Source organism: Phaenicophaeus curvirostris, chromosome 7, assembly GCF_032191515.1.
Source record: "Phaenicophaeus curvirostris isolate KB17595 chromosome 7, BPBGC_Pcur_1.0, whole genome shotgun sequence".
NCBI classification, from domain to species: domain Eukaryota; kingdom Metazoa; phylum Chordata; class Aves; order Cuculiformes; family Cuculidae; genus Phaenicophaeus; species Phaenicophaeus curvirostris.
Window position 1 is genome coordinate 22,415,678 of NC_091398.1, and position 27,161 is coordinate 22,442,838.

Consider the following 27,161-nt stretch of genomic DNA (forward strand, 5'->3'; position numbering starts at 1 on the left):
TTCAACCATGGGGGGGAGCTGCAACCATGGCGGGGGGGAAGGTGCAACCACGAGGACGGGCGAGCTGCAACCCAGGACCCCCAGAGGGGTGCGCGGGGCACCTGGGGCACCCCTGCCCGCCTCAGGTGCCACAAACACCGGGCATGGCCGCTCCCTAGGCGAGGACCCAGTGAATCCGTGACGTGCCGCGGGTTCCGTGCCGCGGGCCGAAGCTCCCGGGTCTCCTGGCCGCCGCGGAGCCGGCTCGGGGCGGCCCGCGGGGAGCCCTCGCTCAGCAACCCCCGACGCGCTCACGGCCCCTCACCTGAAAAGCAGGAATTTCGGCCGTTCCCGCCGCCCGGCTCGGGAAAAGCAGCGCCCCCGGCAGCGCCCGGCATGGCCAGCGCCGACCCCGAGGAACCGCGGCCCCGCGGCGCCGCCCCCGCGCTCCGCCCCGCGGGGTCCAGGCCCAGCCCGGGGGCAGGAGCTGCGCGGCCGCGCAGCTCCTGCCCCCGGGCTGGGCCTGGACCCCGCGGGGCGGAGCGCGGGGGCAGAGGGGGTGAGTGAGTGAATCATCTCTTCCTATCTCAGACCCTACCTCGACAACTGTTTTTTTTCCTAAGTGTAGCTGGCTTTTTAATAAAAAACAACAATCCAATTGCAACTCTGCAGCCCGCGATCCTGCTCTGTTAGCACAGCAATACTCTTTTTTGGAGTAAATGATCTCAAAAAGTCACACAGAATCACTAGGTTGGAAAAGACCCACTGGATCATCGAGTCCGACCATTCCTATCAAACACTAAACCATGTCCCTCAGCACCTCATCCACCCGTCTTTTAAACACCTCCAGAGAAGTTGATTCAAACACCTCCCTGGGCAGCCTCTACCAGTGCCCAATGACCCTTTCTGTGATTTTTTTTTCCTTATGTCCAGCCTGAACCTCCCCTGGTGGAGCTTGAGGCCATTCCCTCTTGTCCTATCCCCTGTCACTTGGGAGAAGAGGCCAGCACCCTCCTCTCTACAACCTCCTTCCAGGTAGTTATAGAGAGCAATGAGGTCTCCCCTCAGCCTCCTCTTCTCCAGGCTAAACAACCCCAGCTCTCTCAGCCGTTCCTCATAAGGCCTGTTCTCCAGCCCCTTCACCAGCTTTGTTGCTCTTCTCTGGACTCTCTCCAGAGCCTCAACATCCTTCTTGTGGTGAGGGGCCCAGAACTGAACACAGGATTCGAGGAGCGGTCTCACCAGTGCCGAGTACAGGGGGAGAATAACCTCCCTGGACCTGCTGGTCACGCCGTTTCTGATACAAGCCAAGATGCCATTGGCTTTCTTGGCCACTTGGGCACACTGCTGGCTCAAAAAAAGTCGTAGAAACTGGAGAGAAAAGGGCACCATTCTGCTTCTCCCCTTGGATGTGGCACTGTGGGTCTGGGGTGCAATCCCCAGGCTAGGACTCGTGCATCGCGCCCACCACTGGGTACCCCTGGCTTTCCTGATCCTCTGCGGATCTCTCTGCACATCCACAATGACTCTTAGAGCTTGTGCATTTTCTCCTTACCTTTTAATAATTTGTTGAGCATATCCTGCCTTCAAGGCATTCCTTGACATTTGCAGTATAGAATTTCTTCTTAGAAATAGCACTCAAATGTGATTGCTACCTAAAAAATTGGCTCAACTGCTTTCAGCGTGGCAAATGCTATTTCATTTGGAAACAATTTTAGAATGTTTTACAGGCACTGATGAGTTTGCAACAATGTAAATGGAATCTCATTTTAAGGCATCAAGAAGATATGTCGCAGTCAAAAGAAAGCCTAATTACAACGTCTCACACTTCTGTTTTTCAGGAAACTAGTTTGTGTCTAGAAGAATAGGAAGCCCTGATAGAGGAAAAAGAAATATTTGGATAGTAGGCATTTTTCCAACATACTTCATGAGCGATTCTATAAAGTGGAGATAGATTAACTTATTTGTATGACAGGACTGACCCAATAAACATATAAATTATTTCCCCCAAAATTAAAAAAATCTTGTCAGTTCTTCCACTCTTGCAATGTCTGTTCTACACCTGCCTCCTGTATTCAGCCCTTCCATGGCTATGCACACACCACTTGATGTCTATGCCAGCTCCTTGACATACTGGCTTTAAATTCACCACAGAAGATTAAAATTACAGTATTTTTCACATTAGAATTCTATCCAGCACCCTAAAATTAAAAAACCTACAGATCTGATGTTTTACCAAACTTACAGAAAAGTTTCCACTGATTCCTACTCGTATCTTAAAGGAAAATAACAAATATTTTACAAAACATGTAGCAAACATGTTTTTATAACACAAATATAATTATTCACTTCAAATGTAAAATATAATTGAAATTGTACATACTGGTTTGCAGCTTTGATAGCTAGTTTCTGTAGCATGTTTTTGTAATTGTCTCAAAATAACTGTCATGAAAAAAGGGGTTTAAGCTATCATGTGCTCACAAACATGATTCTACTATCGAATGGTTTTAGATAGGATTAATAACCACAAGAGAGTAAGCGCAAAAAGTATTAAGAAAATCTTTCTGAAAGCATATAGCTTCAATTTTTTATTTTGCAAATCTGTTCTAATGAGTTTTAATCACTACTCCTTATTTCTAATGCTTTATATACTTACATTTTATTTTCATACCACCTTTGGATAGTCAGTAGTTTTTAGTGATGAAAACAAAGACAGAACAATTAAATACAATAAAAAATGAAGTCTTTATTCTTTTGGCTCAACTGTAATGTGGTTTACTGTTCTTTATGGTAATAGCATTTTCCTGCATGCAGTTCACCGACACACAAGTCAATATTTTTTTAAAAGGAGGAGTCAACATCAAATTTTTGCTTGTGTAAGAAACACAAAATGTCCCGATGTGATTAATTATACAAGTTTGCTATTTAATTCCTGTGAAAAAAAAAAACCATTGTGGATCCCATATTATATTTAGAACAGTTCTAGTGCAGCATGAATCAACAAGAATAAGAATAGTCTATGTAAACAAACACTGGTAAAATTTCATGAATAAAAAGACTACCTTGAAACTTCTGATGCAGGCAGTGCTAGAATTTTAAACAAATCTTCCCCACCACATTTCAATTACAAGTTATATCTATTTGGAAGCGAGTGCATTTTGGACTTAGTTTGAAACTTATTTCACATTAAAATGTGTGCAAAAATACAGTACTAATAAAAAAGCAGAAACCTAAAGCTACCCCATTCTTTCCTTTGTTTCTTATTTTGTGAAGTTCTTGAATTAAAAAGTGCTATGGATAGAAAGTAACAAAAGTGACAGTGACATCAACCTGAAGATAATTCTCATTTCTTATTTTATGTACAAAATGCTGAAAAATAAAATAAAATGGTATTTTTTACAATATTTATATTTTCTTACAAAATTCTATCCATGTATTTTTCAACAGATTAAGCAGTTTGCAACATATCCTGTACAGTCTGACTAGATACCGTACAGAACTCACTTAAAATTTTAGGATGCAAAGCAAGAGGCTCTTGGATAGCTGCAAACTATTGCTTGATGTCGTGAAAGAATGATGACCAATTGAACAATTTGTTTCACTTAACCACTGAGATATGGCTTCCCATATTAGACTTTCAACAGTGGAAGGAGTAAAATTACAGCAGCGAAGGCAAGATAAACATGCATCAGTGATAGCTTCCAAACTACCTATAATGGTACAGAATACTTCATATCAGCTGTTGAAAGCCTGCAAACTACACTTATTGTGGTACATATTTGATGCAATAAATATTGTGCACAGGTCATTATTTGTTTGCTCAAACATGCACCACAGGATAAAATAACTATTTACATAGACGGTACTTTTTTAATCAACACATACAATGTCAACCTTGCTGAGAGCAGAAGATGGCTAAACGATACTGCAGGGTGAAGCAGAACAACTTCATAATCCTTAGGTTTTGCAGGTTTTTGGTAAATTCAATTTCCCAAGTTCAGGTAAGCTGTTTTCTACAGAAGGATACTTAAAAATGGACTCTATGTCCCTTGGTAAGTTTTTTATGTAGAGTTCATTCAACTACAGTTAAATGATTTATGAAAAAATAAAATATCTGTTTTATTATTGTAGACTCTATGGGACTTTACAGGCACATTAAGATTTGTCTGGATGAGATACTAGATGAATACTGTTGTTAAGCACCTCAAAATATAGAGCCACCCTGAAACATGGAAGTAGTCAGACTCTGCTGCTTTGTGCGACGTCATGTTTTTCCATGCATGAACTACAAGTGCAGCATGCCTTCATGCAAATCACTTCTGTCTGTACATTATAGAGAATCCTAGAGTAGAATACCTGGTTCTCAATACCCCCTTCCCCAACATAAAACCCATTTACAAAAATAGTCACATATAATAGTAAACAACCTGTGAATTAAAAAATGATAAGTTCACAAACACTGATTTTTGTAAAAATATGGCAAATGTGGCTGTTGAAATGCAAACAGTGGATACAATTTTTGTACTGTGTGTTTCATGTTAAACACAGAAATTCATAGGTTCGCACCTTTCTTTTTAAATGGTCCCTACAGTCTTATTGGCCATTTTATCTTCTCTTCAGCAGTGTCAGCTGGTAATAAAAACAACAACCTCCTGTCAAGATGTTACCCTGTTTTACAGAGTTGCAGTTTGATGACGAGGGGTCACTGTCTTGTTATAGGCACTGACCTTTTATATATATATAATTATATATATATATTTATATATTTAAAAACTGTCAGTTTGGCATGTACCTCCTACAGGAGTCCTGTTGACACAAATACATACTTTCTTGGGTTGTAAACAGTTTATTACAAACAGAATTTTGTGTTACTTTTTACTTTCCCTGCTGTCTTTACCTTTATCTTCTTTTTCTGATTTGTCTTTTTCATATTTATCCTTGTCTGGCTTTGTTACACTATCATAGGATGGTGGGGAGGTTGTGGATGGGGTCATATCTGTTTTTTCTGGAGTAGAGTTCTCATTTAGTTTATCCATAATCATATCTTCTTTCATGGGCAGTTCATCTTCATCTTTACCTTTATCTTGGTTAAATATACATGAAACCTTTTTGACTTTTTGCCTTAAAAGATGACGTCTGAATGCACGCTGAATAATTACAGCAGATACCTCCTCCTGTTTTCGTTTTAATGTGGTTGTAATTGGTTCATAGGAGACTTTTGAAGGATTGGCTGCCATAAACCGATCTTCCATCTGTATTCTGAGAGCATCCATCTCCCCACTTTCCCCCAAAACACGCTTTGTGAAAGCAAACAAGATGTCAAGGCAATGAATTCTGTCACCGCTTACCATGGGCAGATCCATTGCAATGAGCTGGACTTTGTTTGGTTTTGCTATAAGAAGAGGAGGATCTAACGAAGCTGCAAAATCTGATAGTTTACTGAACTCTATGAATTGTGTTGCATCGGGATCAAACTTCTCCCAGACTTCATAGAACATCTCAAAGTCATCCTCACTCAAGGGCTCAGCACTTTCTTCAGTAGCAACACTGAAGTTCTCCAAAATCACAGCAATGTACATGTTCACCACTACCAGAAATGATATGATAATGTAGCTGACAAAGAAGAAAATCCCAACAGAAGGGTTACCGCAGTCGCCTTTCACAGAGCTGCCTGGATGATCTTTATGGGGGTCACAGTCTGGCTCCCCACTGTTAAGAATTGGGGCTAGCAAACCATCCCAGCCAGCAGATGTGGTAATTTGAAATAGGCAGATCATGCTGTTGCCAAACGTTTCAAAGTTGAACATGTCATCAATCCCAACTTCCCTCTTAACATAGGCAAAGTTGGACATGCCAAATATCGCATAGATAAACATGACCAGGAACAGTAGCAGGCCGATGTTGAACAAAGCAGGGAGAGACATCATCAAAGCAAAAAGCAGAGTGCGGATTCCCTTAGCGCCTTTAATGAGACGCAGGATTCGACCGATCCTGGCAAGTCGAATGACTCTGAATAGTGTGGGGGATACAAAATATTTCTCAATCATCTCAGCTAAGAACATACCTAGAGAAAAACAAGTTAAAGGAATTAGTAAGGAATATTATTACATTAAAAAACACTCCTAAAGATTCATTCTACAAACACTGTAAAACTTTAAGAAGGACAGGATATTTCAACAGAGTTTAGAAATTAGCCATATGTTTTTACAAAACCTTTACAGTTTGCTATGCTTTGGAAACCCATAAATCCCAACAGAAAATCTGAAGTAATTTGCAGGATAATGAAAAACCGCATCAATGACCTTTTTGAAGTATTAATTGTATGACTATGTATGCAAGCAGACACACAAATACATAACATCAATCTTTTTTGGTACAAACCAATAACTACTGTATGTAGACTAGCAAATTCTGAAACGAGAAGAATAGCTTTCTATTTAACTGTAACAAAAATAATCTCAGTTAATCTGAAGAAAGCTCATATTTATAATAGCATTGAAATGCCATGTAATCAAGTTAGAGTAATCAAAGAAAATCTGTCTGTTTGAAGACAACTGCAAACTCTTAATCAGGTATGAAATAACCTGACCACAAGCTTAGTGTTTAATAACACAGCAATTCCAAACCTAACCTGATATAAAAAGGCTTCTTAAAACTCAATGAAGAACAGAAGAGTTGAGCATTGTATTATGTGCCTTGAAGCAGAAAACTAACAACATCTTGTTTCCATACAAAAATGGCAAAACCAATTTGCATATTAAGGAGTTCTGAGAAGTTCAAATGACAGAATTTTTACTCAAGCTTTTTCAGGTTTTCTGCTCTAGATTAAGCATAGATTAGTGGAGCCATTTATCACTCTGCTTCAACCCTGCTTCTCCAGTTCCTTACTGTAGATCAAGGAATAAACTTCTCATGATCAAACAAAACTCAGAAGAAAGCTGAGGGTTTCACTATGTTGTCTGGGATGCTTGCATGCTAGCATACCAACTGTCCCACACAGGTTTTGCTCTTGGATTTTGGATTTCTTGACTCTTCTCCTGTAACTATCACTGTTAGTTTATATCAAAATAGTCTTTTCTGTATGGGTTTGTTTCTATGCTGAGGGACTTCTACTGAATTCAGAATAAAGAACTAATTTCAGCTAAAAGAAAAGTAAGAGTGTGTGAAACCTATCGTTAAAAAAAATTCTTACCACACTGTTCAGTTATTTTATGGATAATATGAAATCAGAAGAAAGAAAAATTTTGATCATTCTTTCTAGTGACCGTCTTGATCCAAAACATAAATAGAATTTACATGCCAAAAATGTTTCATTTTCCACAGAAATGGCCATTACATGAAAAGGAGTTGTCCTTACCTACTATGGAGAGAATGACAACCACAAAATCAAAAATATTCCAGCCTATAGTGAAGTAGTAATGGCGAAGTGAAATCAATTTCAGGACACATTCTCCAGTGAAAAGTACAATAAACACCAAGTTAATCCAATATAAAATGTTTTCCATGTCTTCACTCTGATCATCTGTTTCCACCATCATTGTGACCATGTTAAGGCAGATAAGTATCATGATACTGATATCAAATGCTTGTTTCGTTACAAAATCAAAGACCATTCCTTGGAATTTGTTCTGTGGGGTAAAAAATAAGATTCATTACAATATGCATTGAGTAATACTTCTTTTTTGAAATTGCTACAAATTATTCAATCTAGTACAAGGGGATTTCAAGTCTCCATTACAAATGGAAGTCCTCTATTTGTAAGATCTTTCCAGTTTGTACATGTAGGAACAAATAAGGTAGAAATGCAACTACGGTGTTTATAGCATTAAAGTGATGATTTCAAAATATACATGATGCATTTCCTTAAAGTTGTAAAGGAGACACTGCCACCCTGAACCAGTTCACTGTAACCCTTTGTGACACAGACTATAAACTGAATGTTTAGCTTGGCAAAATTTGAACAAAGCTAAGCACGGACAGGAATGTGAGCAGGCTGAGAACTGAAGAACTTCATTTGCCAGAAAAATTAGAAAGTTTTCAAGCCCAAATTTTGGAGCTCTTCACACCACCAAAACAAGCTTTAAAACATTATCTCCCATTTTTCAGCTATAGAAAATTTACTGATGGCTGGACTAGCCACTGAACAGGTTCTACAATCCAAAGTAGAACTGCAGAGCCGGACTCGCTCTTTGCCTGAGTCAAACCTTGCTCTGTAATATTAGGATGTTACAGTCCAAATAAGAGAAATTAAGGAGTCATAACATAAGAGAATCCAGCTCAGGAGAGCGAACTATTGCATGGATTGTGCAACAGGAATGTGAGGGGTAATAGGACTTCTTTACAGGCAACGATACAGTAACTTGCCCACATACAGCAGTTTCAAGTTTCCCCTTGATGACTGAAAAAGCCTATGCCCTCAGGCTTTCACATATTTTGATAACTACACTGCCACATTCAGCCTGAGGCATAATTGAAAGACCCCCATTTTAAAATAAATGTAAAGATAATTGAAAATATTTTTATTCTTACTGCTGGTCGAGGTATAGGCTTTTGGGGTTTCTTTGAACCCAATTTTTTCATTGCATTGTAGTATTTCTTCTGTTCTTCTGTCATAAAAATATCTTGACCTCCAAAGTAAACCAAAGAGACAAAACCTGGTTACAATCATGAATCTCTATTGATTACTTATAGATAAAGACACTGAATAGTAATAGTCACTCCTGCTCACATTCTCATACAGGGGAAAAGTTAGGGCATACATAAAAATCCCCCAAATAAGCTTTTTTTGAGCTTTCTTTTCAGAATAATCATGAAGTACTTATCTTCTTTTTCTGCTGGTTGAAATTGTCTATGATGACACCAATGAAAAGGTTCAAGGTAAAGAATGATCCAAAGATGATAAAGATGACAAAGTAAAGATACATGTACAAGTTATCTTCATACTTAGGCTGATCCAAAACCTGCAAAAAAAGGCATAGAAACAAAGTTTAACTGTGAGCACAGAGTCAAATGTCTGCTGAATAGAATTTAGGGCTCTGATCTTTGCTTCTTCTGGTCAAATTCCCACATATCCATCCCCCTGATCTTCAATCTATGAAGTTACATTCTTGATATCAAATTTTGCTATCCAACTTGGTATTTCTTTTAAAAAATGTAACAGGCCTATATGAGCACAGAATAAAAACTGACGATCCAATTGGTTTTAACTAGTATAGTACCATCTGTCTGAGTCTATAGACCAACAAAAACACCAGCTTGGAAAGCTGCAAACTTTTCAGGATGTCTCATAGGAGTCTCCTGATTTGATCTTTTGGAGCTTTTGCTGCTAATAGGCATTTAGGAAACTGCCCTGGATTATGGAATAGAGGCATCCAAGCCATGGTTAGAGTAAGGCTATTTTCTCATTGCAGCTATATGCACGTTTACTATACTATAACAGGCCTCCCACTGTGACTGTAGCCTACCAAAAAAGCTTGAGCTTCATCAGCATAGTTTACTCAATTGTCTAATTAGAACTATAGGACAACTTGAACCAAGGGAGGAAGGGGAAGGCCAAAGGATAAGAAAATGCACAGTTGGAGTGAAGAACAGGAACTCTGCTTTCTTCATCTCTTGTATTTTTCCTATGGTTTTCATTGTGTTTAACTACAAAACTCTAATAATGATTTATTCTCTCATTTTCACTGCTATTTCTGAAAGCTGTTAAAATTATATTCTTAAATTTTGGAGATCATACAGTCAAAAACAAATGGAGTCAAGGGATTATGCTTACATTACGAGAATCCACAGCTGCATACATGATATCCATCCATCCTTTAAATGTAGCCTATAAACAGAATATTGGTGTTTACCTCATGCTTTTCCTGGAAAATGGCTTGTCAGAAACATTGCTTAAGTGCTAAAGAATAAATTTCTTTAGTGCTCAACATAAACACCAGCAGAATGTAACTTTAATAAGTGGCTCTTGCCTTCTATTGTATGCTTTATTCATATATGAGAATCACAAGCAGCACTGAGGACACAGCATCTATTATGAACTTGTATCAATTATGAGTAATATCTGATATAAAAGTTATTTTTTTTGTCTATGAGCAAAGTAGGTGTACTTGTTATACATTCAATGCAGCTGAGCTTAATTATGTTTGAATTGTTTTGCTTCTCATAGTCAGCAGTCTCTATCCTTTGTATTATTTCTGTTGTCATGTATTTATCCCATACTTTATAACTCCAGAGCAAGAAATGAGAGACGAGATTTCTAAATGAAATTAACAGTGAAAAATTGCTTTTTATTTTTAGAAGTAAACAACAGAGATGAAAGAGAAATAGAAATAAACAGTGGTGACTTACCACTTGAAGCAGAGAAAGATAACCAAGGCCTACGTTATCAAAATTAACCTTCACATTCTTCCATCGGGCAGTTTCGTTGTTTTTTATGAGCTCCTCACATTGACTATAGTTGTTGATTTGGCTGATATCAAATCTCTCATCAGTTGTAGTGTTAACACAGTAGTAAAATTTTCCAGCAAACAGATTCACTCCCATGATACTGAAGATCAGCCAAAATATAAGGCAAACAAGAAGCACATTCATAATAGATGGAATCGCTCCTAAGAGGGCATTCACAACCACCTAGAGGACAAATGAAATCAAAGAGAGAAAGCATTAATAACAGAGGCACCAGCATCTTACAAGTGCTTAATCAGCCTTTCTTAAATGTAATTCTCTATTTTAATTATAATATCTATATTACACTTTTTTAATTGTTGAGAGTAGCAACTCAGAAAAGCAGTACAGAGGAAAGATAAAATGTCAACATAATTAGAAGAAAAAACATACGAACAGTAGCAAATGATAGCTTTAAAGAATGTGAGAAAAGAAGAACAAGCAGGTTAAACGAACTAATAAACCCCAAATCAGCATTTATATATTCTTTTTAGATTATTTACTTAATATAGGTCTGCAAAATGATATCCGTAATATTTCTAATGACTGATTGCATCAAACACAACAAAATTTTTCTCCTACAAGTTTACTGGATAAACAGTCCAAATCAACATTACTGAGCAAATTTTTAATTGATAATAATTTTAAGACTATTTTATTATAAAAGAAAACTTAGAGATGTATGCATGTTCATTTGGGTGGTTAAATGTAAAATTAGAAAAGCAGACATGCTCAAATCAGGAAAACAGCTGAGTTTCTGAGCACAGAAAACCTGGTAGTGTTAAGGCGAGTGGCAGATAAGACTTGAAGAAAAGACTTGATTTAATTCCCAATTGAATTTTGGGAAAAATCAGGCTTCAGGAAAGAGAAGTATGCAAATAAGTTCCTGCATGATGAAGACTGACTAAAACCAGGCCAGAATAAAAATAAAACAGTAAAGGAAATAAAATTAGGGAGAAAGTAGGTCCATTATGAATGAGAGTGATTTATTTAATGATTAAATTGATGAACTGCTAAGTTAGTTAACTCCTATTTTAAATCTGTTCGTAAGTAAGTCTAACAATGTAAAATTTAATAACTATGGAGCACTGCTACCAATTTTGCCAAAACAACTGAATCAAATCCTTAGCAACTAATGAGGATTTTTGTTTTAAAAATGCAGAACTTTAGGTTTTACATAGATGAGATTCCTTACAATTCTGTTAGTTTATATGATGTAGGTACCACAACAGACCGTCTAGCACACTAGGCTATTTGTTTCTATCTGAAATTCAAATATATAGCTTAAGCCTGACTTTGCATTAATATCTACAGTTAATAGGTTCTATAGAACCAACTACTTGCAAAATTAGTTGTCTAGGTAGATTGCCTTTCATTCCTTGCCATTTTACAGAATAGAAAATAAAACATTTAATGTTAGAGGAATATATATTAGTTACCATTTTTATATTATTTTTATTTAAAGTTATCTCAATTATTCTAATTAAAAATATATGTAGATTTATTAAATGTAATAATATTATCCATCAGGATTAATTATTGAGATATAAAGGGACAGTTAATGAAGTGAAAATATTTGTCCTTAACCTTTCCATCTCATTACACCTGAGAATTCTGCTCCTTTTTCTGCTACAGCTGCAGGTCCAGTCACGTTCTTCTTTCTTTAATTGCTGGATTTCTACAGCTGACCTACTTTCTCTGTTTTAAGTCTGAGTCCTGAAGCTATAGCAGGACCAGCTTGTAACACAAATCATTTGAAGACACTCAAAACATACTGTCAAGCATCACTGAAAACACTGATCCAGACACCTCTTAGCTGTTATTAGTAGTATGGGTGTGAGAAAAGAGGGCAAGGCCTGACAGAAAGTGAAAACAGGGAAAGCATTAGGAAGACGTTAACAGTGTTGTTTACCAGTTAAAAAAAAGTATGTGCGTAGTGCCATATAACAGTGAGTGATACTGTTTGGGACAGAGCATAGACAAGTCTATTTCCGCTAGTAATAGCAGCAGTGGAAAGATGCAGCGGAAATATGTTTTCTGTAGGGGAAATGTTCCCTAATTGTTAGTCTGGGCAGGCACAGGTCCTGAGCCTAGAGAATAGAATGGTGGATTAAAAATTTTAGATGTGTAGAATGGAATTTCTTGCCTGTTATATAGGAAGTATAATGTTCACTGGATGTAATTTTAGGTGCCTATGCAAATATGTGCATCATGCTATATCATCATATTTTCAGTTCATAGATGTTAACCAGTTAAATTCTTATGTTATAAGTGGGCATCTTGAATTTCCATGTATCTGACCTTAAAATCTCCTCATATTAATTTCTGTATTAATCTCTTCACCAACTTGAGCTACTATATCTTTAAAGACATTAAGCCTGAAAGTAGTCACTTTAAATAAGGCAAAATGTATTATATCCATAGGGAAATTTCACTGGTTAATTGCCCAACTAGTAAAAATACATGTTGCATTTCTAGTATGAAGTTATCTAACTTCATCAACTACTTTTTGTTATAATTCTTGCTGAAGTCATCAATCCCCTCCTTACCTGTGTATCTTACAAAGGTGTAACAGTTAGCAGATCAGGATCAAGTCCATTGGTAAAGCTGATACCAACATGGAAGTTATGGAATTGAAAATTGGCCATAAACCTTCAAAGCAAAGTGATTATTTTTTCCTAGCCACATTAAATTCGCACTTAACCAATTTATTGTGCATATAAAATTTCTAATATTTTTAATTCTGGTTTGGTTTTGTGTTTTTTTTTCTGATCATTCCTCATATAAAACCCCGACAGTTAATGTGCTTTTTTTTACCATGATAGTATCGAGGTTTTAGATAGGTCTTATATCTGCCATAAACATCCCAGATTTTCAAATTTGCTTCAGAAAAGTTGCAGAAATTTGCTGGAGGCAAGGAATTGGTGTTTTCTATTTGAATTTACAACCTTTCATCAAAGCCTGTTTCCTTTTTGGTCTTTTACTTTCAACATGCAGACAGCGTTACGTTGTCTTCAGAAGCTCACCAATTTGTAGTTGACTTACAGATTTGCTAATTAGCTTATAACCTGGGGTGCTAAAGATCAGTGACTGCACTAGGGATTCCATACAAGGATCCCTTTTAGTTACAGCAATCTGGTTTCAGCTCAGGTGCACCTGATCAACGGCAATATGTTCAGGTAGACAGATGAACCCTGAAGGTGTAAGTCAGACACCTTCTTGTGGCTGGAGCTAGAAATATGTACCATCTCCAATTGTTGACTGCTGCTCCTAAGAGAAACATTTCTTGAGATTTCACATCATAGTAGACTACATATAGTCTCTATCCATTTCAGTGCACTAAAGAAGTGATCTAAACTAATCAAACTGACTTTGCACTGGAATAGTCTGAGAGCACCGTGCTAGGCAGATAAGAGTCTCAGCTGTAGTAACCGATATAGTGATAACAAACAGCTGAGGCAGTAACTTCTCAAATAACCCAACTCTGTCAGCAGAAGTCTTCTGATATGTTTTCAATCTGCTTAGTGCTCTATATATTTTATTTTATTTTATTTTAAAAGCAATATGGAAAGCAGTAAACAACCAATACAGGCCAGAAATCATAAAGCCAGCTTAATCTTTGATATACTAGAAAAATTGCCTTAAATAGAATGCAACAGTCCTAATCTGAAAGACAGAAGGTATTTTAATGTTTCAAAATTACTTATTAACATAGGATCAATTACAAAACTTATTAATTGTAACAGAAATTCCCAATGAATATTTATAGAATAGTAAAATATATTTGATAGACTGCACATTATATTCTATATTTGCATGAAAAACACATGTAAAAATGTGTGTATATGTGCACACACTTTTATGAGGAAGTACTGCCTTTTAAAAACTGTCCTAACTATAGCAAGATTTATTTGTATGGGATGAATTTAGTTTGTAGTAACATTGCATATATCCATGCAGCTGATAAAACCTCGGTCCCACCAAGAAAATATGAAATCTGATGAAAGGCCAAGGAGCCTAAGGTAGGTGTAACAATGTGTGCAATAACACATGAATTCATAGAAGCAGATGAAGTCTTTTGCTTATATGTTAGTGATAAATGTAAAATATATAGGATGGTAGTGTAGCATTTCTGCATGGATTTGTAGTTGATTATTCTGCATGCATTGTTTCTGTGTATGCATGCATTATTTCAGAGTCTTTCATTTTGTCTTACCCTCATCCCTTCAAATCGCGACAAGGCTCTTAGAGGTCTCAAAGCTCTTAGTGTCCTAAGGGATTTAATCGCACCAAGTTCCGAGTAGCCCAAGGCATTAGCTGTTAAGCTAACCAAAGAGACCTACACAAAAACAGGAAGGCAATATTGCTCATTCATCTTGTATATCCTTTCAATACAATGGTGGGAATGATGCGTGCCCTGAACTTCTCAAGAAGATTCAAGGCCGGACCTCTTTCTCAACGGATCCCTCTATAATGCAGAAAGATCTTTCAAGTCATACAAAGTACAATAAAAGTATATTCTAGGTACCTGTTGATGAAACCATGTTGGTAGAATGATGTAAAAATGCCTTCTAAATGCACATAAACTCATTAACATTTGGTGGTATTTAAAGAAAAGTGAAGTCACATGCAAAAGAAAACTGCAAAAAGCTTGGTAAACTGGTATGGTCAATTTAGGTTAGGACTTCCCATGATTTCTTCAGAACTGGATGAGAATGTAAAAGCTCTCAAAAATCACATCCAGACCTGGCCTTGGCCAACTGTAACTTTCTAGTGGCCAGAAAATCTTGTTCAACAGCCATAGCTATCAGTGCTGTTCAGATTTAACTAGACAAATCAAGACTGATAACCAACTGTTTGTTAGACTATGGTAGAAGCTTCATTGTTAGGCACATCCACACTTCATTACATTCCCTCTGATTCCTTTAACCACTTCATGAATCCTGGCTTGCATAACGTTGGTCTGGTCTGCAGGCAGATGAGTAAATAAACTAGAATAGCTGTAAAATAAATAATACAATTATCTTTCATCAATAATCCTTAGAAATGTGTATATAGTAAACCATTGGGAAGAAGTAGCTGTAATAGAGAGAAAAAAACCCTGAAACTGTATATTTCCTTCCATTTAAATGCCTTTTCCTTCCACCCTTCCTGTTGTCTCTTAATTCTTTCATTTCCAAATTAATCTTTTTGCTTTGTTATCCCAATCCTCTGATTAAATATTAAAAAACTGCTTCAGAGATTAATTTTTTCCATGAAAAATTGCACCAGAGTAAGTTTGCCATGAAAAAATAATGAAGTTCACAGAAGTAACTAACCCACAGATTATCAAATAAGAATTATATATTTGTTGATAAATACAATATACATGTATTGACAGTGTAAAGTATTGTCCGTGGAGTCTCTGTAAATTTTACTGGTCATGGTAATTTATACATCGGATGATTGAGTCAGTAAACGTTTAACAAAGGTACAGACTCAACCACAGAATACTAAGTGTGCACATGGTTATGTTTTATCACAGGATCTGCAGTGCTGGTGTGGATTTAAAAGTTACAATGTTTTCCAAGCTCTATATAGTAAAGACTTCATAGTATATCATATCATTGCAGTTAAATGGAGATTCTTAGTGATTTCTATAGAATTCTGCTGCCTTTTGGAGTGAGCAAACAAGAGACTCAAGACACTCTTACCTTGCATTCCAAGGGAATTACCTATATGGAACTGAGAGATGCCCTATCAGTACAGACAGGTGTAGTTAGGCTATTGTATCTCCTCCTTGCCGGTGCAGCCTTTTGAATATTGAGAACCCATTCTAAAGGAGCTCCTCTACAGTTATCCAAGTGCCTCTTTAAGGTCGCCCATGTGATTCAGGGAAAAGTGCAAGAGTACTGAATAGAGCAAGGGAACTGACAATTCCTAGCAGTATTTTCCTTTCATGTTACAGAGTGACATGACACTTACAGTAACTAGTTAGAATGTTTGAAGCCTTTAAAGAAATTGCTTTGAAGTATTTAAATTCCCTACACAGTAAAAATTGAGGATTAATAGCATCCTTTCCACACCATGAAAAAACACTGTAAAAAGTATAATTTCAGTAAAGTACTACAACTCATAAAACTAGAGACTATCAACAAAAGTATCTCTAGAGTAATAAGCATGGCTAAATATTTTTTTTCCTTTCTGAACAGAATTAAAAACCATACCACAACAATAGTTTTAAAGTAGAGTTTCCATTGAGTAGAACAGAAGGCTTATCCTGAAAACATAATATTCTAATTTTTAGAGCCCGTCATGCAGGACATGAAAAAGAATACATACATCAACAATCAGGAAGTCCAGCCAGCACCACGCATTAGTGAAATAGGTTTGAAAGCCATAAGCCACCCATTTTAAAAGCATTTCCAGAATGAAGATATAAGTAAAAACTTTGTCAGCATATTCCAGCATTGTCTTGATAGTTTTACGTTGCTCTATGTATATATCTTCAAATGCCTGTGGAAAAAGATTTTTAAAGATTTAATTAAATATCTTACAGTGTGGTATATAGTAGCCAAGAAAGAATTTGAATAGGAAAGATATATGTGAGGATAAGATATAGATCCTTCCCTCAAGCATAACTTTTGATTTCACTCCATATCGTAGCCTTTTCATAAAGCTGGGCTCAAACACAATATTCAGCCTTCAGCTGAGCTGAACAGTGACCCATGAAACCTACTGTAATACCATTCTCCAAACCTTATATTCACTCATTTCCATGGACAGCAGTGGCTTATTGGCACGAGGATTTCCTTTGTGGGAGCTGAAACTTTTTATGAAAATTATATGAAGGATTTAATGACTCTGTGATACAGAATTTTTGAGGAACTAATAATTGAAATCAAACTATGCAGACTAACCCACAAAATAATCCTGAACAGAGATTAATAACTCTTTTATTTTGTTTCTGCGCTGAGGAACTAGATACCTCGGTACTTACTCAGTGCACTTGATTTAATATTAGTCTGATAAAATACCTAACAGAATCATGTTGGCATCTTACATCTCAATTTGATAATTCAAGTTGCTGTTGGTAAATTCCTAGCTCAGCTGTAGTTTACATTAAATGTGTACAGGAAAAAAACCTCCACCTATTAGCATCAATATGAAGATGCATAAATACCGGTAGGATCAGTTTCTTCAACACTACTTTTTGAACTTGCCAACTTGCCAAACAATTTGTTTCATAGCCTCTGAGCAAACTCTCAGGTATCCTAAAATACATGCCAAGTAATTGCTGATTTATGTCCACATTAAAACATTTATGAAATGGATATTAAATTCTGATATATTATCTGAAGCTACAAAATTAACCATAACCCTAAATGCTTGCTGCTTAAAACAGACACAACAGTTCCACAGTGAATTTACCAGAGCACCGCTGCTGAGAAGAATCATAAAGACAATGAAGGTCTCAAACCAGTTGTGTTCGACAATCTTGTAGCAGGTTTTCCTAAGATTCCACCAGATTTTCCCTTTCCCATCTTCTACACTGACTTGACAGCACTTAAATCTCCGCACACAGCCTAAGTGCAATAATAAATTTTGAGATGTCAGAATAGGGTAAACGTATTTTAGGAATCACAATGAACAGAAGTAATTTAGCTTGTTTCAGTACTACTGCAATAGATGCTTGTAAATAACTATCTCTTATTTGAGTATTTTCATTTCAATATTTGAAGCTAATGCTCTGTAACTCTCCTCTTCCAAGGAGGAAGAGAGCACAACAACAGTACATCTATGGCAGTACCTCTGAAGGAGGCAGAAAATACAACTGCAATCACAAAGCCTCTTCTTGATTTTGCATAAAAATGGAATCCAGCCCAAATCACCACAGCTAGTTCTAATCAACCTGCACGTATTTTGCTTTACCTACCTTCTGTAAAACAAGCCTCTGGCTCCAGAGATTCTTCAGGTTCTGCTTCTGGCTGTTCCCCTTCAGGAGGTAATCCAATATCAACTGTGCTGCCTTCTGACGAACTGGATGCATTTAATTTCTGTGAATGAAACCCCATGTGATTATTTTTTCCGATTTTATTTATTTTTAATAGAAGGTCATATTGGAAATGCATACCAAAATATTTTTGCATGTATCCCATGCTCCAACATTAAAATAATTTCTTATCTACAATCTATAATGCCAAATTGCTCTACTACAGGTGAGGTCACAAGATTAGAAACTACATCATGTGCATTTTCCCTATTGAAAATATTTTGATATTTTCATACAAGGAATTGCTGAAATTATTAGACTACTATTCTGTGCCACACATGAGAATTCTGAAATGAAATTTCAGTAAATCAGGAATGGGTGCATTCTGGTACTGTTTAATGATTCCAATCATGTGGCTGCATTTTAGGTTACACTTCAGACAGTATGTGTTAATACAAATAATTTTCCAACATCATGACCAAACCAACAGCAAGCTGCAGAGGTGTATTTTCATGTCGCAAGTAAATGTTATTCAATCAAGTCTGTTAAATCTAAAAAGTTTGAATATAAACTTTTCATTATCATTGACATGAAAACACATGTTATGAGTTGTATAGGAGAGTTTAAGTCTCTCTATTTCCAAAAGAGCAGCACATTACTTTAAGAGCAGTAGCTGTTATTTTGCATTCTCACTTGCCAATGCATTTTCTGAATTTACTGTGCATTTTGAAACTACTTATTACTTTGGTACAGTACACATACACGTCCAATCACTACAAAAGTCAAAATACATATTTATTTTTTGAGGACTAAAGTGAAAACAAATGCTTTAAAAAAAATACTGTCATAAAACAATACTGCACCAATGAATCATATGGATAATATAATCCAAATCTTCAAAATTCTTCTTTCACATCATCACATTATTTTGGCAACGGACAAATATGCGTACTATCATAAGTAGAAGTAGTTTGATCATGGCATTCTATGACTCTTCTAATGTTATCACTATGTGGAGTATAACATCAGTAAAATGGCTGCATTGATAAGTAGCTAATTTTATAAAGGGAATGATGTAAGCAGATTTAGAATAATGTCTACAGGGAATTAATATTAGAGAGATGGTCCATAGTAACATTAAATATATATCTTTGCTGACACTTAGAACTTAAATTAGAGGCATTATTCCTTGAAAAGGTATTTGAGAAGCTCCAAATTCTATACATTTTTTCTAAAGAAAATGTAAACCGTATTAGTACGTGAATACAGAAAAAAACATAACACTTTAATGGAATTTTACATTGCAGACAATATTAGGTATGTTCTTCAAACAAAAAGATTAATTCCTTTCTCCCCCACTCTGAGATATATCAACAATATATCATGTTCTGCATTTGACGTAAGTTTGGCTTTGATTTCTTTGTACCATAGTACACTAGAGCCCACATTTTAGAGGAAGGCCAAAGAAATTGAAACATTTATTGTATGGTATATTATGCACGTAATTTAAGTGATATCTGCACATCCATTTCCTTCATGTTTTTTTGAAAACCCCAGCTTACATATTTACATCTTACGTTTCTGCATGAGCTTTAGTATATAGGAGCTTATGTCCAATGTACAAAGACATGGAGGTACACTTTTCTGCAGAATTTCATTTACAAATTTCCCATTGCAACATATACAAAATACAGATAACGCATGGCAGTTTGGTCATTGTGGAATACTGCCTCTAAAATGGAGAAACTGGAAAGACTGTAGTCCTAACGTAAGGACATCAAAGCATTTAAACAGCAGTGAAAGTTAATCATCTGTTTGAGGAAAGGCCAGAAATACCATAAATGCAAGGCACATTCCAAAGAAATTTATATATAGTGTTAAAAAATAACATTTATCAATACAATACAGTAAATAATTTTTACACTGAGACAAAACTATCTGTTTGCATTAAGTAGAGTTTTCTTAAAATGTTGCTTGCATCATTCCGATCTGGACAGCATTTCTAGCAGAATGCTGTAGTAGTAGCAGAGCAAACAAAAACTATGAACTAGTTAAACCATAGTTTAAAAGACCCTACTGTCCATTCTTTTACAGAAAAATGAGAGTTCAGTAACTCTGATATTATGCAAGTAGTTTAATCAGCACATGTTAATTTTAAGAAGGGACAACAAATTCCTATCACTGAAATTGCCTAAGACTAACAGTTAACTCAAGATGGAAGATTAGAGATATCCACTATAAGGAGAGATCGAAAAGATAAGGTAGAGAAAGGAGAAAATGATACAATAGAACCGTCAATGATCAGGAACATCAGAAAGCCATCTTTATTTATGTGAGGCAGTATGTATGGTGAGTTGTATCTTACAAGTCTCTGGAAATCTGGTATGCTTCCTTTAAGGAGCTGTACTAATAACCACAGGAGTTAAGCTAAACAGAAAAATCTTAAATTGAATCAACAGCAGCTGATACTTGAAACACAACAACTAAATGTCTTATCTCGCTGAGAATTCAGTTAACCTTCTGGTGTTGATGTAACAGAGTATTTCTTTAGCATGCTGTTCTATTGTACCTAAATTTACCTCCAACATGATTAGTATGTAAAGAAGCGTATTTTAAAAATTATTCAATAAATTCAATCTGTAATAATTCAGTATCATTTGGGTAAGAAACAAGATAATTATCAAACTCAAACATTATGTTTTATATAATAATAAGTCCTTTTAAAACCTTTATTATACAATGATTCTAGGTTTTAAAAATGTTCAGTCACTCAGACTATAAGAGTGTCATCGGGGCCAAGTATTGGATATTTCAAGAAATATGATGCTAGATTTTTTCTGAATAGTATGCTAAGGAAATATTCTCAGAGCAATCTACTTCTTAAAACCTCAGAATGTACATACTCTGTCTCCTTTTCACAGGAGACAATAAGCTGACAAAAGTACTTACATGGTTCTAAAGCAGCAATATACTGATTATCATAGAGATGTATGTATCTTTTACATCACATCTACCAAGAGCATTGTCAGTCACACTTTAGTCAGCAATACTGTACAGTATTAGACACAGATTTTGGGTTCACTTTCAAGATAGAAACTGAAAGTGGAAAGCAGCTTGTCTATCAAAACTAGCACTGCAAAAAGCAGCAGCCAAGACCAGGTCAGGAAGCTTTTGATATTCTTACTTTCTGAACCCTGACAACATCTCATAGATTCATACAATTTTGCTTCCTTCCTTCCCTTTTTCCTTCCTTCTTCCCTTCTCTTCCTTCCTTCCTTCCTTCCTTCGCCGATTGCCTGAGATTAGCTGAACAACTCTTAGTTTAACATTTTTTAAAAAGCTGGAAATTTCGTGGTTGGCCAGGATGCCACTAATGGCTATTGAAATTATAATTTAAGAGACTGAAGGAGCAAAGAGCAGAACAGACATAAGCAGGAAGATGGCATCAAGAGAAATCACCATTTTTGTTTTGCTTTTGATTTCTTTTCCTCCCAATACCTGTGAAAATGTTAAACAATGGAAAGTATATTGTTTCTATTTTCTCAGTACCATGTGGCTGTCAGTATGAAAATGAGATGTTCTGTGATATAAATGACAACATTATATGCAAACCTATCCAGTCTTTTTCAGTGCAGCTATATCACAAATAAAATTGACCAAGTAGTAAATATCACTGTAGATCCAGTGGTATAATTAAGTGGACTCGATGTCACTCTTTCTAGTCCTTATACAGTGAGGCATAGTAACACTTATCAGTTCAAAATAACAGAACATTGTAAATCAAAACAAAACAATTCTGTGATGATTATTGTTTGCAAATACTGCAAAAAAGCAGGATTCCTAAATTATAGTCCACTCTGTACTTTATTACTATTCATAAGTCCTTTGATCTACTTATTTATAAGCATTTAGTAAATGAAAATATTTGCAAGAATGCAAAAGCATTGTAAGTAGTAGTGGAAATATTTGGAAAAGCACTCCCACTGGAAGCTACTTAAAAAGGCTCTTTAATTCACACAAGCAATAGTGAATGGCTATTTCTGAAACAGGGCAAGGGACTGCAGTTTGTAAAGATTAATTAAGCAGACTCCAATTAACTCTAATATTTACAACTTAATATCATCCACTATGAATCACATTATGCCAATTCAATGTGACTGATTCAAAAACAATCTAAAGCCCAAATTCTTCAGAGAATTTTGAGTCATCAATATCTTAAAATCAAAATACAATTTATCAGATAAATTATTCCTTACAGAATCTCAGACAAAAAGCTATGCAATAAGTACATTTTAACTCAATTCATTTACCAAAATGAAAGTATCATCATTCAATTATGATGTTCTAAGTATTATATGAATGTTTAACAGGTGAGATGTAAATCATCCGAAGGTTGGGACCTTTTGATCCAGGATCAGTAGCTTATTTACTGGACTGCTAACTTTATTTGTTATTGATGAGAACAAGTTTAACCTTCTCAGGGCAGACAATTTCAGATGTTTGGTGAGGTAGTCAATTTGTGAGCATAAACTGAAGAGCTATGGTAAGACTGAACTGTCCAGATCTTTTTATTAGTTTTCTCTTTGCACCTCTACATTTGTAAATGTGGGTGTAAGTAAGAGCAGAACTGATCTCTGAATGTTTAACCAGTCAAATACCAGTTTTGTATGACCTTTTTTAACCAAATGATGGTCACGTTTTGAGTATAGATATAAAATTAATTTCATGCTTAATGTTGCTTCAAGTACTGCATATTTATCTCCAAAATAACTAAATGCTTAAAGTAATGCAGAAAAGCATTTCTAACAAAAAAAATGTGAAAAATAAATGTGACTCTCATGAGTTTGCAAGTAAGCTCCATTATAAGCTAAAACTCATTTGTATGAAAGTTTTCCTAAACAGCCAGCAGACTTGGATTATCAACACAATTTACAGACGGACTTATATAAGCTTCTGATGAGAAACATAGCTTACATGTTCCATATTCTGACTTCCTTGAAAAGGAAAGAAAAACCTTCAGAAAAAGAATCCTGGAAACTTTACCATCAAGACTGGGAACGGTACATAGCATGCACTGCAAAATACTATTAAAATATCATGGAAAGTATTGCGTCTGAACCACAGAAATATTTGGACTCCTGATCTTGCCTGACCATGCTGTGATGTGAGTCTCATGACTCACCAGAGAGCAGCTGTGCATGTTTGTACTTTATTGCAATGAATGGGACAGGTTCATAGCTGAAGAGCATGCAGGCCAGTCAATATCAGATAAAAAGTGATTATATAGTATATACATATAGATGTATAACTTGCTTAGGTAACCTGTGTAAAACTGGTGACACGATGCTCTGCCTCGCTAAAAGGCACCAGAGCTGCCCGCTTGACTGATCCAGCTTGGTTCTACTCCTGTGAGAAGTAAGAACGGTAGGAAAGGAAGTTCAGGACACAGCACCTCTGATTTTTTGCACTGAATACTGCTTAAAGTAAAATATACATTATTAAAGTGTCTACAACAGCATTAGGAAATCCTATATTTTTCAAGGCACTTAAAAATATCTTGTAACTTGGAATATCTTGATGTAATTACTAGCCTAAAAGTTACACTTAGCATAAAAATCTACATAGCTATACATGCACTACAAATTTTTCTGTACAAACCATCCCCATAGTACATAAGGATTTGAAAAGGAGAAACTATTTTTATAGCTTCTACACTGGATAACAGTAATGCACCTCAGGTCCACAGACCTTTATGTACAGTACAACAAACTCAGCACAGTAGCCCCATATTGGTTAATGGTTCTACTTCCACAGTAAAGTTTTATTTAGGATTTGTTCCTTAATTCTCTTATTACATTGTACTCCCTCACTAGCATTCTTACGGACACAATGTTCTAACAATTAATTCTGGTTTAGGTTTCAGGCAATTCTCTAGAAAACCCCTTGTAAATTCACATGTACTAGCACATACAATATTGTATTTATTGTTTCTAGGAAGGCATAATCTTCAATCAAAACACTGGTAAATACACATATTATGATAAAGAATTAACCAAACATTAATATATTTAACTAAAAGTTGCTAATAAAATAAAATTATTTTGTAAAAATTCTGCTTATTGCCTTATACCACAGTGAATATGTGTATGCATGTGTACATGCGCTACAAATTTTTCTTTATTAACCATCCCCATAGTACTTAAGAAAAAAATATTTTTATAGCTCCTATATATACATAGAGAAAAGCAAAAGCACACAGACACACATTCATTAGCATCTTGTATAGTGTTCCCACAGTACCTGGATGCCTAAGCTGCCTTTCACTTGGGATACTGCTACTGATTGCAGTTTGGTGGCAGTGTTGCCTTCATCTCTTTTGATTTGTGGTATAAGCAATGAAGTGACTGGCAGATCAACACTTGGCAACAGCAGAATAAACAGGAAAACATGAGAGGGCAGAAATGTGAGGCACATCATGGTATGACAAAAAAAGAGGAAGACTCGAAGAAAAAGCCATTTGTAGTCAAGTTTTTATTTTTAAAAATGCCTTCTTTTGCTATAGGTCATGGTCCTGTGACCAATAAACCATCAGTCCTCTCTATAGCAAAAACTTTGGTGGATAAGAATCATCTAGTAAAGACTAGGAACTAGGATTAAGATAAAAAAAACTTTTGTGATTAAAATCTATTTGAAATTTAGGCACTTAAACAAAAAATATGGTCACGATGCCTTTGCTTAACTGCTGTGTCTCTCTTGAAGGTGCCTGTAATGTGTAAATGTCTCTTCAATTTTTCACCCTCAACTTCTGCAAGACTTAGAAATTTTGGTTCTGACTGAACATGCATTTCTTTCTTATCACCTGATCAGTTTGGAATTCTTGAAGCATGATTAACACTGATGATTACAGGGTTCAGTACCTCCATGAATGCAATGAGGATGCTGGGGTTTTAAAAATATTTTATATGGAGGAGCTTAGTGATTGGAGCTCATATCTCAAATGTGGGATAATCCATTTTAATATTTTCCCTATAGGAATTCAAACCAATATTTTGTCACCCTGTAGAATAACCCAGTTGGGGTCCTTCATTGGGTAATGGAAAGATTTACCTAATAAAGACACTCAGCAGCCAGACCATCCTCCTACACAATGAAGAAATAGATGCACAATTGTCATTGTGGTCATACTCAATCCTGCTAACCATCAGCCTATAAATTTGAATAAGGTACATCTGCTATCTCTTCTACTGACATAATAATGCTCTTGTGCAGTAAAACAGTTAAAAGATTGAGTGGGCTACAAAAAGAAACAAAAGGAAAAACGCTGGTGATCAGGCAATTCATATGGGAAATTCAGGTTTCACTCCCTATTCCAAGGCAGTTTCTGCATTTTAGCCACTACCTACTGACCGATAAGAATTTATAAACTAATTTTGGTGGAGGGTAAGATTTTTTTTCTCAAAACAGATGCCTTAATCATTAGCCACTACCAAAAATCATGTTCCTTCTTATTATCACCGTTCAGATTTTCTTCTAGTGTCATTCACACAGTAATATCATCTGAAGCATCATTGCTGGTTACAATGAATGTGCAAAATAAACTAACAGTATCTTCTTCATACTTTCTAGTTGCAGCGTTTAGAATGTTTTACCAAAAAAAAAATGATAGATTTAGACTGATAACACCCTTGAAACTGATAGAAATACTATACTAACTTTACAGATAAATACAGAATGACAGGTGGGTATTTGTTACTCCACCAAGGCAGCAATAAACGTTTTGTGATGAAGAAATCCAATGTATCCTGTTTTCCAGTACTGGACTTTAACTTAAGACACTTTATTCCCAAACTTTCAGTACATCCTCTGGCTCCCACTAGTTGCTAAGGGAAAAGACTGAATGTGATAGATGGACTTGAACACAATTGGCAGGAAAAAAAAACCCCAAAACCAGAAGGACTAGGCTTATACTAAGAAACTACATGATTTACAAAAGAAAAATAACTTCTGGCACTACTGCCATATGCATTCATTATGGATGATCTCACTTATGAGTGGAACTTGACCAGATTAGCAGTATTTGCTGTTCCTTTGGTAGCATTAAATTTCTAAACTGTTAACAATGGGACAGTAGAACAATGGAACAGCAAAAGAATGGAAGGACAGAACAATGCACTATCTCTGTGTGGTGTAAAGCTGCCTGACAAAGATTCCATTTTTTATCGTATGTAAAAAGACAGAACGAACTAAAATCCTACATTCAGACCAAGAAATTCATAGAGTCACCCTTTTCATTACACAGAACAATGTAAGGTTAACTTCTGCTTTGCTCTATGCTCAAGTTGTAGTTTTGAGGAGTAAGATAAATATTAATACAATCTGCCAAACACCCACTATTTTTAAAAGAACAATAAAGGTATTTCTGATAAGAAACAAGAAAACATGAGTCTCCGATGCGGCCTGTACAAAAAAAGGATCTGAGGGTGAGAATTACAAGAATCTTATCCGTAGTTATACCCTCAGATTCAAGTGTGAAGAAATCACTTATGAAAATAGTTACAGTAGTTTATGTCAATACCATAGCATGCAGTACTGTTCCGAATTACCCACGGTAATTCTGAATGAACTGGCATCAGTACTAAGCACAGTATAGGCTTATTCCACTTAAGGCTGTGTGCCTCCACCATGTACTATGTGCAGGACAAGGCACTGGGCTAATACAATAATAAGGGCTTTGGCATCCACCAGAACTCACTAAGTGCAGCTAGGA

The 27,161-nt window shown here is 36.0% G+C and overlaps 2 protein-coding genes across 6 annotated transcripts in view; both read right to left on the bottom strand.

Moving 5' to 3' along the window:
* CSRNP3 (cysteine and serine rich nuclear protein 3) overlaps positions 1–380 on the bottom strand; it is a 107,203-nt gene extending 106,823 nt beyond the window's left edge. The window contains exon 1 of the mRNA XM_069861197.1: positions 305–380. Coding sequence (XP_069717298.1) covers positions 305–377 — 73 coding nt within the window. The 5' untranslated portion in view covers positions 378–380. The remainder of the gene's footprint in view (positions 1–304) is intronic.
* A 2,327-nt stretch (positions 381–2,707) lies between these two features.
* The window catches only part of SCN2A (sodium voltage-gated channel alpha subunit 2), a 75,446-nt gene continuing 50,992 nt past the window's right edge, over positions 2,708–27,161 (bottom strand). For all 5 annotated transcript variants that reach the window (XM_069861183.1, XM_069861180.1, XM_069861182.1 and 2 more), the window contains exons 18-27: positions 18,338–18,458; positions 17,833–17,987; positions 16,744–16,917; positions 14,639–14,761; positions 10,327–10,608; positions 9,752–9,805; positions 8,802–8,939; positions 8,509–8,613; positions 7,337–7,607; positions 2,708–6,043 (exon numbers count right to left, since the gene is read on the bottom strand). In XM_069861183.1, the coding sequence (XP_069717284.1) occupies positions 4,848–6,043; positions 7,337–7,607; positions 8,509–8,613; positions 8,802–8,939; positions 9,752–9,805; positions 10,327–10,608; positions 14,639–14,761; positions 16,744–16,917; positions 17,833–17,987; positions 18,338–18,458 (2,619 nt within the window). In that variant the 3' untranslated portion in view covers positions 2,708–4,847. The remainder of the gene's footprint in view (positions 6,044–7,336; positions 7,608–8,508; positions 8,614–8,801; positions 8,940–9,751; positions 9,806–10,326; positions 10,609–14,638; positions 14,762–16,743; positions 16,918–17,832; positions 17,988–18,337; positions 18,459–27,161) is intronic.